The 12442-nt window shown below is 55.1% G+C and overlaps 2 protein-coding genes across 3 annotated transcripts in view; one reads left to right on the forward strand and one right to left on the reverse strand.

Moving 5' to 3' along the window:
- The window catches only part of mgat4b (alpha-1,3-mannosyl-glycoprotein 4-beta-N-acetylglucosaminyltransferase B), a 27761-nt gene extending 25812 nt beyond the window's left edge, over positions 1-1949 (reverse strand). For both annotated transcript variants that reach the window (XM_068740076.1, XM_068740075.1), the window contains exon 1: positions 1732-1949. In XM_068740076.1, coding sequence (XP_068596177.1) covers positions 1732-1828 — 97 coding nt within the window. In that variant the 5' untranslated portion in view covers positions 1829-1949. The remainder of the gene's footprint in view (positions 1-1731) is intronic.
- Positions 1950-4210: 2261 nt separating this feature from the next.
- LOC137895155 (diacylglycerol kinase theta) lies at positions 4211-11806 on the forward strand. The gene is made up of 23 exons (XM_068740639.1): positions 4211-4388; positions 5739-5818; positions 6022-6121; positions 6243-6328; positions 6489-6614; positions 6696-6849; positions 7117-7185; positions 7320-7420; positions 7537-7751; positions 7833-7914; positions 7983-8037; positions 8119-8180; positions 8292-8442; positions 8520-8558; positions 8635-8750; positions 8833-8984; positions 9063-9211; positions 9291-9469; positions 9646-9746; positions 9823-9969; positions 10033-10144; positions 10292-10444; positions 10532-11806. The coding sequence occupies exons 1-23, from the start codon at positions 4211-4213 to the stop codon at positions 10631-10633; spliced, it is 2709 nt and encodes a 902-aa protein (XP_068596740.1). The 3' UTR covers positions 10634-11806.
- Positions 11807-12442: the final 636 nt, after the last annotated feature.

Consider the following 12442-nt stretch of genomic DNA (forward strand, 5'->3'; position numbering starts at 1 on the left):
ACCCAGAACCACCCCCCCCCCCCCTCCCCCTCCACCCCCGCAGCAGTTAAAAACGTTGTCTCACTACGTCCACCCCACTCACAGGCTGTTACTGAGTCCTAAATCAAACGCACCAATTGATGTGTGTGCAGCATTCCAGAAATCAAGCGCTCCCTGATAGTGGAGTCTCCAGATTAACTGAACGTTAACATGCAGCACGTTACCGCGGAAACGCACAGCAACAAATGACAAATCTGCAATCTGTCTCCTCCCACAGATCTGTTGTGGCACACAAATGAAGCGCACCCCCTTTTGCTCAGTTAAACAACACATCTCTCATCCTATATCCACACCACCCCTCTCGTCTGGTATGACAAACCAAGCGCTCCTTTTCCCCACGCCCGGGGCGGCTGAACCCGCCCGCCGTCCCTCCCGTTTGCATGCTGAGGTTTACGTAAAAGGTAGCAACACCTTGGCCCCCTCCCCGTAGTTGGCCTGGCAACCGGGGTGGATCACAAACCAAGCGCCCCCTTTCTTGCCCCCAGCATCTGTAGCTTTACCTGTCCTACGAGGCCCACGGAAAACAAGCCCCTCCTTGCCCTTTACTACCTCCCGGAATGAAGCGCGCCTTCACCTGCACAGGAGCTACAACAAAATCAAACGTCTCCACCAATAACATCCTCTCAGGTGGCACGCCCTGCAACTCAAATCAAGTGCTCCTCCTTCACCTGTCCACGAGCATGGAGCTTTAAACCTCCTACAACAAGGACTGCAGGTGCAACAAATCACACCAACCCCGCCCCCCCCCCCCCCCTTCCCCGTCTGTGCTTGTTCCACCCAACTGGCATGTGGTGGAAACCAAGCGCTCCCTTTTTTATTGTGCACAGGTGTTTTTGGTTCTTGTGTTGAACACAAATCAAATCAAGCGCTCCCCGCGTCACTCCGGAGCCCGTTTACCTGCACGCCCGACGTGTTTTTCTTCATTCCCGCTGCAGAATCAAGCCAACCCCTCCTCCCCTTTCACCACGCGGTCACGTGTACAACAATTACATTTCTGTTGGCATTCTGCACGGACCAAGCGCTCCCTCGTAGAAACGTGTTTATCACGCCACACAAACTAAAGCAAACCGTCTTCGGCATGCGATGCATCGCAAATCAAGCGCTCCCCGACACCACCTCAGATCATCCTTGACATGCATTTTGCTTCTTTTTGCTCCCTAACCAGCTCTCCCAACTCCTTTACGATGCATCGCAAATCAAGCGCTCCCTTCAGGAGTTGGAAATTCACTTACACATGCCTCTGTGTGTGTGTGTGTGTGTGTGTGTGCGCGTGCGTGTTAAGTGCAAAACAAAATCAAACTGGCTGTCACTCTAGCCTCTTAGCTGGCGTGTGCCTGTGTCGCAAATCAAGCGCTCCCAGTCATGACCTCACTGCTGGAGCTTCCTCTTCATGCTCAAACATGTTCTCTGCAACAACAGCTCAGACGACCCGTCCCCTTCCCCACATCGAAAACAAGCGCTCCCTTTAACACCGGAGCCCCCCCGTCAACCAGCAAACGCAAAGTGGGGCTGCAACAAAATGAAGCCCCCCCCCCCCCGCTCTCCGTCAGGTAGACCCTGTCTTCTGAGCATTGAAAATCACCTCCGAGCCGTCTGAAGCCCCGCCGGCCGTCATTCCTCCCAGCCGGGATGTGAACCGGACAGACGGGCCCCGGTGTGAGGAGCACCGGGACCTCCCGGGCCGGGTCTTACCTCTGGAGCTGCTGAAGGCGGTGTACCAGGACAGGGAGACCAGCCCGCACAGCCCGAACACGGAGACCGTCAGGAAGGAGACATTACGGAGCCTCATCTCCGGAGGAGCATGTCCGCACCGGGAGGAGGAGGAGGAGGAGGAGGAGGAGGGATGGGGAATCAGAGGGGAAGACAGGTAGACCCGGAGACTCCGTGAGGGAGACGGAGAGGAGGTCGGAGCTCTGGTCGTCCGGGCAGCAGGAGCGAGAATGGAGAGGAGGAGAGAGAGAGAGAGAGAGAGGGGAGGGGAGGAGACAGAGACAGGTAGAGCGATATCCGGAGAGGGAGAAAGAGAGAGAGAGAGGGAGAGGGGGGGGAGGAGACAGGTAGAGCGACATCCGGAGAGGGAGAGAGAGAGAGAGAGAGAGGGAGAGGGAGAGGAAGAGAGAGAGAGAGGAGGGGAGGAGACAGGTAGAGCGACATCCGGAGAAAGAGAGAGAGAGAGGGAGAGAGAGAGAGAGAGAGAGGAGGGGAGGAGACAGGTAGAGCGACATCCGGAGAGAGAGAGAGAGAGGGAGAGAGAGGAGGGGAGGAGACAGGTAGAGCGACATCCGGAGAGAGAGCGAGAGAGAGAGAGAGAGAGAGAGGGAGAGGGAGCGAGAGAGTAAAATAGCCTGTTTAATGTCATTATTAAAGATATATTAAAAAAAACCATCAACAAATCATGAATCAGATCGATTAAAAAAAGACTGCTCCAGCTCCAGCTGGACATGAATTCAATTAAACCTTTATTTAAACCACAACGGAGCGCGCGCGTCGACGCGCCCGCCTCCAAAGGTTCCGTTTTGGGCTCCAGATCCGGTTGAAACGAGGTTTGTTCACATTAAGAAGAAAAAGAAGTCACATTTCATCCACGCAAATGTTCACGATACCACCGAGGAAGAAGAAGAAAGGCACGAACCGACCGGAAGTCATCGATCTTCTCCTTTATCTAGAGATCAATATAAAAAAACAAAAATAGATTCGACTGGAACGTTCCTGATGATCGATATTAACTTCGGTCCAGGTCTGAAATAAAAGGGAATAAAGAGCGTCTTGATCAAATTAAAATGTTTTATCGGTTGGAATGTTTGATTTTCTTCTTTGGTGTTTGTGACGTCATCACGTTTCTGCTCTCTGGCTTCGCTTTCGGCCATTTTTATTCTGTAAATGTTAAACATTATTAAAAAGCAGATTTCTAGATGTGATGAAAGTGTCATGTCAAGGCAATGAAACTCTTACTGCCTTGCTCAGCGGCACGGCAGCAGTTTCCTGTCCAAAAGCTGCAGTGTAATCGGGTTAGCTGTGCTACACTGCCATCCAGTGGTCGGAGACGTCAAGTACAACAACACAAATCAGTTTACACACAAAAACACGGCATAAAACTTCATACAGAGGATTTAATATTTTATTACATGTATTCTATTTATTTTATAGAGTACAGATTCCTCCGACGAGCCAAAATTGATATCGTTTATTCCTGTAATGCCAGATTAGGACATTTAATATTATACGTTAATTATTAATTAATTAATTAACCCCATAAATCTAGAATTTTATCTTGAAAGTCAAAAACAGCTTCATCAGAACCAAGAAAGAATCTCAGGGTCTGAAAAACACGAAGACGAAACGTGAAAGGGATGAAAGAAAGAAAGAAAGAAAGAACAAAAGAAATAAAGAAAGAAAGGGTTCTGAATGATTCTTTCATTCATTGAGATTCGGGCCATGAGAGAAAAGGAGACGAGGGGAGGAGACAAGGGAAGGAGGGGAGGGAAGGAGCGGAGGAGGGGAGGAGTAAATCAGCGTCGGAGACTGACGCGGAAGAGCCGCCTCGGAGGAGGAAGGAGAACCCGCGTGAACGCGTCCCCGTCGGGCTGCTCTCACACTTGTTGACTCGTCCGTGCCCGTGCCCGTGCCCGTGCCCGTCCCCGCGGCGTGTCCGGCCCGTTATACCGGCCGTGGAGCTCCGGGCTGTGATCGTCCTCCGTCCGGTCCATCCGCCCCGCTCCACCGGATCGATACTTCATCTCTTATTCATCGACCCCCCCCCCCCCCCCCCGCCCCGCTGTCTCCGGGCGGAGGGATACTGATCTGGACGGACTTTGGAGTCGTTGTGACGGTAAACCGAGCGCCGAGCCGCGCCGCCGGTTTCCCGGGACGTTGCCGTTTAGCGGGCCCGCAGCGTGACGCCGCCGCGCGGCACCGCTCGGTCCAACCGGCGGGATGGCCCGCGACCCGGTGGTGACGTCACACTCAGCATAAAACTAATCCCTCCGGGATCACGGAGTCGTGCCCCGGTACTTCTGGATAAGCGGCTTCTGAAGCGGGGCAGCTGCAGAACTCGCACCGAGCACGGCGCCGGTGGGATGCCGCGACACCGACACCGACACCGGGCGTGGGAGATCGCGTAGACGTCCGGTAACTGGTCGCATCCCGCGTCGTCGCCCTCCGGTACAGGGACATGGCGGACTGCGGGACACCGAGCCCCCTGAGCGGGAAGCGGGCGCCGCGGTCCCCGGGCCCCCGGTACCGGAGCGCCGCGTCCGGCCACTGCCTGAGGAAAGTCACGCTGACCAAACCCACGTTCTGCCACAGCTGCAGCGACTTCATCTGGGGGCTCGTGGGCTTCCTGTGCGACGGTGAGTCCAGAGTATCGATTATAGATCAGCCGTTGCTGCGGCGCTTCCGGTTCCCCCCGTGGGAGTGGAAGTGGAAGTGGAAGTGACTCCGCTGTGGGTTGAAACGTTACGGAAACTAAAAGATGCCGAGTGTCCGTCGTCACCTGCAAACAGGAAGTCATCACTTCCTCTCTGTCGTTGATCCCAGCTTCACTTCCTCCTACTTCCTTCCTGCTTCCTTTCCTCTCTCACCGCTTCCTTTTTGTCTTTTCCTCTCCGTTTCTTTTACTGAGACGAAATAAACTTTTCTTTTCCTCCACTCTCCTTTCCTTTCCTAACATCCTCTCCGTTGTTTCCTTTGTTATTTCCTTTTCCCTCCTCTCCTCTCCTCTCTTCTCCTTTCCTTTCCTTTCCTTTCCTAACATCCTCTCCGTTGTTTCCTTTGTTATTTCCTTTTCCCTCCTCTCCTCTCCTCTCCTCTCTTCTCCTTTCCTTTCCCAACATCCTCTCCGTTGTTTCCTTTGTTATTTCCTTTTCCCTCTCCTTCCCTTTCTGACTAAGCCACGGCTTAATCATGAATTCATCAGAGGAACTCGAACTGAAGAGCAGATCCAGACACACGCACACGCACGCACACACACACGCACACGCACGCACACACACACACACACGCACACACACACACACACGCACGCGCACACGCACAGTTTCCCCTCTGCCCAGCAACACGCTGGTTTTCCGGTCTCTGAGGTGTAAATTGTCTGTTGCACAATGAGCCGCAGGAAAGTCGTGATTCACTTCCTCTGGTTGGCATGGCAACAGACGGTGAGCTTGTGTGACCGCGAGCAACGGCGCGACAATCATCCATCTTCATCCTTCATCATCCTCACCATCGGCTGCAGATGCGTTCGGCGCCGCCCCGCCGGGTTACGCAACGTTTTTTAACGCCAACGTGTGACATCATCAGCCGTTCCCGCCGTACGTCACGCCGACGGCGTTGTGTTGCTGCACGACAACGACAACAACAACAACAACACAATCCGTCACCAGATCACGGCGCCCGGGGCGGAGCTCTGTGGTGATGTCACCGCGATGTCGCCGTGATGATGACAATGTGTAACTTTCGCGTTTGCTTGCTAACATTAGCTAGTTAGCAAAAGCGGGCCTCTGTTATTTCAGATTAGTTTTGAGTTTCCTGAACTTGAACTTAAGTTCACAGAAACATCAAATAAAGAGAACTAAATGAATGAGTTTCTTTTTTTCTCTATTTTATAGTATATTTTTGTTTTAATTTCAGGTCTTTGTCCTCTTTTAATTCTCTTTATTTGCTTTCCCTTTCGCTCGCTAACCGTCCGTCTCCTCCCTCCTCAGTTTGTAACCTCATGTGCCACGAGAAATGCCTGAAGACGCTGCGTTCCGTCTGCTCCAGCGTCGCTCCATCGTTGATCCGGGTGAGGAACGGTCGGAACACCCCGACTCATTGATCAGCTGTCTGCTGAACCGATCAATAACCCATCGATTAGCCCAAACACGTGGTTCATGAAACCCGGAAGTAGATCCCGGAACGTTCCTCACTCCCTTTGCGTTTTCCCAGTTTCCCTCTGTTGGACTTTCCCGCCCGGCGTTCTAACGGTGTCGCTGCTGCCCCCTGCAGGTCCCGGTGGCTCACTGCTTCGGCCCGGCGGGCCACAAGAAGCGTTTCTGCTCCGTCTGCAGGAAACAAACGGAAGGAAGCACGGCGCTGCGCTGCGAAGGTCAGCCCACTTCCGCCAGCGGCTAAACACGCACCCGAGACAGGCTGGGGTCACGTGACCTGATGTGACCTGTGGCTCAGGCTGGGGTCACGTGACCTGATGTGACCTCTGTGCGTTCCAGTGTGCGAGCTGCACGTCCACGCCGACTGCGCCGTCTTCAGCTGCGCAGACTGCCGGAGCACTCACCTGGACGTTACTCTGGAGCAGGTGAGTCTGACACCTGACCAATCAGGGAGCGGTGATTTTTTTGGGGACTATTTTCGCAGGCGGATTAATCTGCATTTGGTGGGCAGGTAATAACAAAACAAGCCTTACTCACGCCAACGAAGACGACGGGACTCACGGGATCTACTTTATGTCGCTGCAGGATACGTTTCACCATCACTGGAGGGAGGGCAACCTGTCGTCATCGGCGAGGTGCGAGGTGTGCCGGCGGTCCTGCGGCTCGTCTGACGTCCTGGCGGGGATGAGGTGCGAGTGGTGCGGCGTCACGGTAAGACCCGCCCCCCCCGGGCCTGATCGATGCAGGGTTCGCCGCTGGTTCTGAGTCACGGCGATCGCTGTTCCCCCACAGAGCCACGCGGCGTGTTACGCCAGCGTGCCACCAGAGTGCGCTGTGGGACACCTGCGCCGCATGCTGCTGCATCCGGCCTGCGTCCAGCTCCACTGCAGGAACTTCAGCAAGATGCACTGCTACCGCATCACCGAGAGCGGCGGCGCCGACCCGGGTACTCGCACCACATCGACGCAAACCGACCGCCGGCGGCGGTTTCCCGTCAGAGCGCCGGAAACAGGGCGGGGCTTTGCACAATATCCTGACAGTGTGAACGCCCCGTTTCGAGTTTCACTGTAAACGGTTAAATAGTTCAACTTGATTCGATCGATCGCGTTCAGCTTTCGACAAACGGAGCTCCCTAATAACCACGACGTCTCACACACGACACGTTAGCAGCGCTCGCTTCACTGCGTTTCTTTCCCTCCGTGTCGTCCTTCAGATGCTTCCGACGACGTCGACTCGCCCGCTGCTGCGTCTAAAGACGGTCCGGCGGCGCCGCCCGAGTCCGGTCAGTCGGAGGCGTCCAGCTCCGCTCCGAGTTACAGGAGGAATCGGATCTGGACCTTAAATGATGCAAATGTCACGTGTGTGTGTGCGTGTGTGTGTGTGTGTGCGTGTGCGTGCGTGTGTTGCTGTCCTCAGGGAAACAGTTTTTTAAGGTGTTTGATGGCGATGATGCGCTGAAGCGCGGCTCCTTCCGATTGGTTTCCGTCCTTCGGGCCACAAAGAATGAGGAAGTGGTGGTAAGAGTTTAGTAGCTTCCCTAAAACTGCTTAGTAGTACTACTAGTAGTACTATCCATTTATTTCCTCTTCTCATTACTGCGACCCCTTGGCGTCCTCCCCGTCTCCTCCTGCAGGAGGCAGCACTGAGGGCCTTCTACCTGCCTGAAGAACCTCACGACTACGAGCTGCACGAGATCAGCGGCGGGCAGCGTCTCCATAGCGACGACGTCCTCAATCGTAACGGCGGTCCGGACACCGGGGGGGCTCTGAAGGACGGGGGCGGGGCCTGGTTGCTGAGGGCCAAACCCCGAGACGCTGACGTCATCAAGCTGTTCGCGTCCCGGCCCAGGTGAGGCGCGCCGAAGTCCAATCAGACTTCAGCTCGGCCCGCGCCCCTCTGGCCCCGCCCACTCTGACATTCCTGTTTCAGGTCGGGTGCAGCCTTCGTCTCCGCCTCCGTCTCTAAGGGCAGCACAGCAGCGTCGGTCCTCGCCGACGTCCTCGAAGGACAGGTGATGTCCCCGCTGCAGCTCGCTGGTCGCTAAGCGACGGGGGAAGTGACGTCCTCGTGTCCTTTCAGGAGTTCAGCGCGTCCCGTTTCAGTCTGATGGAGGTCTACATGAGCAGCAAGCAAGGTGAGCCCGGCCCCCCTGCGAGCAGGTTGGAGACAGGCCCCGCCCTCTGAATGACACGACATCTCCGTGTCCCTCCGCCAGTGCAGAGACAGACGCTGAGACCCGAGGAGAAGATTCTGGACAAGCTGCAGGAGATCAGGAAGGTAGGAGGAGATGAAACACCTGCAGCGACGCGCCGCCGCCAGCAGGAGGCGCGGCGGCGCCCGTCCGACCGGCCGACTCTGGAATGACCGGGACGGGTCTGGCGTCCCCAGGTGTCTCTTCGTCAGATGAACCAGACCCGGTTCTACATTGTGGAGGACAGGAAGCGGCCGGTGCAGGTCGACCTGCTGATCGGAGGACTGCCCCCCCTGCTGACTGAAGAGGAGTACTCCCAGCTGATGCAGGAACACCTGGCCATGAAGAGTGAGTCTGAGCCCACCTGAGAAAAGGGCAGCTTCGCTTCCTGTCCTCGTCTTACTGGTGACTCTCCGTCTCTGCAGGTCACCTGGTCTCCATCAGCCACGCCTACTCCAGTCAAGGTGAGACCTGCCGCTCCACTGGAACGCCGTTTAAACGAGGAATCCCGTTTATATCCGTCCCGGCTCGTCCAATCAGGCGCCGTGGCGCTGCAGACGTCCTGCTTCTCCGAAGCGGAGCGGATCTACATGCTGGCCAAAGACACGACGGTGGACAACAAGTCCCTGTCCTCGCTCGTCATCCCCGAGATCCAGGTGAGCCGACGGGGGGACGGTTCGGGTTCCACGGTTATTTCCGTCGTTAGCCTAGCCGCCGTGCTAACGGCCCGTTGTCCAGCTCCAGCGTCTGGGAGACGACGTCTGCCCCCTGCTGGTGTTCGTCCACCCGAAGAGCGGCGGCCTGAAAGGCAGGGAGCTCCTCCACAGCTTCCGGAAACTTCTGAACCCGCATCAGGTCTTCGACATTACGAACGGGGGGCCGCTGGCTGGGTGAGCGCAGCGAGCTGGGGGGGGGGGGGTTTGTTACATTCGACACATCCCTGAAATGTTCCCGGGATTCCCGTCCAGCCTGCACACATTCCAGAAGGTTCCCCGGTTCCGGGTGCTGGTCTGTGGGGGCGACGGGACGGTGGGCTGGGTGCTGGGAGTACTGGAGGCCGTTCGGCACAGACTGGTCTGTCGAGAGCCGCCCATCGGGATCGTCCCGCTGGGAACAGGTGAGGTTCTGGTTCCTGGCGGGGGGGGGGGGCACGGGCCGGACATTCAGTTCTCACGTCGCCCCCCCTGTCCCCTCAGGAAACGATTTGGCCCGCATCCTGCGATGGGGGGCCGGGTACAGCGGCGAGGACCCGCATCACATCCTGGTGTCTGTGGACGAGGCGGACGAGGTTCTGATGGACCGATGGACCATCCTGCTGGACGCCCAGGACGTTTCCGAAGACGGGAATGACAACGGCTTCCTAGAGCCCCCCAAGGTGACCCCCCCCGCCGAGGCTAAACGGCCCTACGTGTTCCGGTACCGGTTCCTCGGCTTTGATTGGACTTGTGGTCTCGATCTAGTTCAAGGCTCTTAAAGCCGAGCCCCTTTGGTCGGGCTCCGGTCCCCCGGGGGGGGGGCCTCCGGGGGGGCTGACACCGATCCGTCTGTCAGATTGTGCAGATGAACAACTACTTTGGACTCGGCATCGATGCGGAGGTCAGCCTGGACTTCCACCACGCCCGAGAGGACGACCCGGACAAATTCACCAGCAGGTAAGCCCGGGAAGCGGCGGGGCGCCGACCCGTGGGCCGGCTCGACGTCTCTGTCTCCGCCCCCCCCCCCCCGCAGGTTCCACAACAAAGGGGTGTACGTGAAGGTGGGGCTCCAGAAGATGAGCGGCGCCAGGAGCCTCAACAAAGAGCTGCAGCTGCAGGTCGACGCCCGGGCCGTCCCCCTGCCCAACATCGAGGGGCTGATCTTCCTCAACATCCCCAGGTAGCACGCCGGGGCGGGGCGGGGCGCCGCGGCCGGGCCTGACGCTCGCCTGTGTGTGTGTAGCTGGGGGTCCGGTGCTGATCTCTGGGGGTCAGAGGTCGACGGTCGCTATGGGAGACCCAGCATCGACGACGGCCTGCTGGAGGTGGTCGGGGTCACTGGGGTCATGCACATGGTGAGAAACGGTCGGAAGACGCGCAGCGTCCTTCAACCGCCGACGCCCTGACACACCGCGCGTGTGTGCGTGTGCGCGTGTGTGCGTGCGTGCGTGCGTGTGCGTGCGTGCGTGCGTGCGTGCGTGTGTGCGTGCGTGTGCGTGTAGGGTCAGGTGCAGGGCGGCATGCGCTCAGGGATTCGGATTGCTCAAGGGAACTACATCAGGCTGACTGTGAGCAAACCCATACCTGTCCAGGTGGACGGAGAACCGTGGATCCAACCACCTGGACACGTCATCATCTCTGCGGCTGGACCGAAGGTAGACCGTCTCTCCGTTGGGGGGGGGGGGGGGCATCGAGGTCGGTCCAATCAGCATCGAGCACCCGTCCTCTTCCTGCGTCTTTAGGTTCGGATGTTGAGGAAGTCCAAGCAGAAGCAGAAGAAGTCCTCAGCCGGGACGAAGGAGGGACGCTCCCAGAGTCCTTCTTCCAGGGAGGGGGGACACTGAGCGACCCCGGACCCCTGGGGGTCTGCCTCCATCCATTCAGCTGCTTCCTGTTCTTAAATGGGAATTCATCGCTGGCGTCCAGCGGGGGGGTTCTAGACCAGTTCTAGATCCAGACGGGACACTCGGGGTGCTTTTGCTTTCACAGCTTGGGACATCGTGGCGGGACATCCTGGATCACGTCCCGGATCACGTCCCGGATCACGTCCCGGATCACGTCCTGGATCACGTCTCCATCACGCCGTGAATCTGACTGTACATGAAGTAGCGTTAGCGTTAGCGTTAGGGTATTCTTGTACAGTGTATTCTAGAGGCTAATGCTACATGCTAATCGTAAAGACTGGACTTCACTGGAATCATTTTACCTGGATCCGAGTTAAGCTCCTCCCTTCTCGTCGTGACTTTGATCTAATATTCTGGTTTTCACCTTTGGGACAGACGGTGTCGTTAGAAACCGGCTTGTGGAGCAGAACGTCTCCAGTATTCCTACAGAACCAGTAAAATAACTACAACACCCAGAATGCACTTGGCTGGACGGGGCCAAACTACAGAGTATAGAATGTGTTTCTTTTTAAACGGTTCATGTTTGATCACGTCTGAGTTTCACTCTTTAATCAGGAATTCCTCTGTGAATCCTGCAGGCGAAGAGGGGCGTCGCCCTCACGTGAGCTCCGCCTTCTTTGTCTCAGTGGCGGTCGGCGAAAAGAAACGGAGACACAATCCGTAATCTGAACTCCAAACGACGTGCCAACAAAAGTTGGTTTGAAAGCAACAACATATTTATATGGTACATCATCACAGGCTCCTCCCACTATCACCATATTTGTAGTTTTTGAAACATTTGCCTCGTCACTGCCCCTTTGTGGACGTTTCCGTGCCAACATAAGATGCTTGGTAGCATCCGACTCACCTGGCCTCGTTAAGCCCCGCCCACCCGGTCGGGCCTGCAGGTGTCGTCTGTTCGCATGTCCTTTGCTGTAACGGTTTTCGGTGTCTCCTGAGGTTTTACCCAATGAAGCTGTTTTACGAGGTTTAACTGTAAATTGCACTCGTTGTCTTACAGATGTGACGTTCAGGTTATGATGAATGTTGTAACAACTACAGCTAAATATAGTAAATGCATGTATGTATGTTTTAATAACTGATTATCTGTTTAATCACAATAAACTCTACAAACACTTAAGAAGCAATTGAGTGTTTTGTCTTTTTCTTATCGGAGCATTCATTCCGCCGCTTGAATGCAGATACTCGTCCACCGTGAAATTTAACAGGATTAAATTATTTTAAGGACACAAAATTATGAAAACTGTCAGACCGGCAGAGAATTTATTGATTTGGGTGAACTCTAGTGTTTGTTTCAAAACAATCATCTTTTACAAAGAATGAAAAGAGAGTTCTAAATAAATGGATCAATATTAATATGAATATATAATACAGTGTTAATATGTCAACTAATACTCAATGTATTTTTTTATTACTTTAATAAATACATATGTTCCACTGTAACATGCATTTAAATAAATAAAAGTAGAAATAAATTCAAACATATGTGTAATTGGGCTTTTTTTCATGACCATAAGCAGCTACGTATGTATTAATTTATGCATTTATTTATTTTATCCTTTTATCATTTTTCGAACTCTACATAAGGGGGAAAAGCCGCAGCTTGGAGTTCCTGCATTTGACCAGCAGGGGGAAGAAGAGCAACACCTAGCGACCCCAAAGATGCGTGGTGTTTGACAGGAGGACTCTTCGCTTTAAGTCTTCGTTTAATTAAGTTTATCGACTTCGCTTCTGTTCGGGGTCAGGACA

The sequence above is a fragment of the Brachionichthys hirsutus genome, chromosome 6 (assembly GCF_040956055.1).
Source record: "Brachionichthys hirsutus isolate HB-005 chromosome 6, CSIRO-AGI_Bhir_v1, whole genome shotgun sequence".
In the NCBI taxonomy this organism is placed as follows: domain Eukaryota; kingdom Metazoa; phylum Chordata; class Actinopteri; order Lophiiformes; family Brachionichthyidae; genus Brachionichthys; species Brachionichthys hirsutus.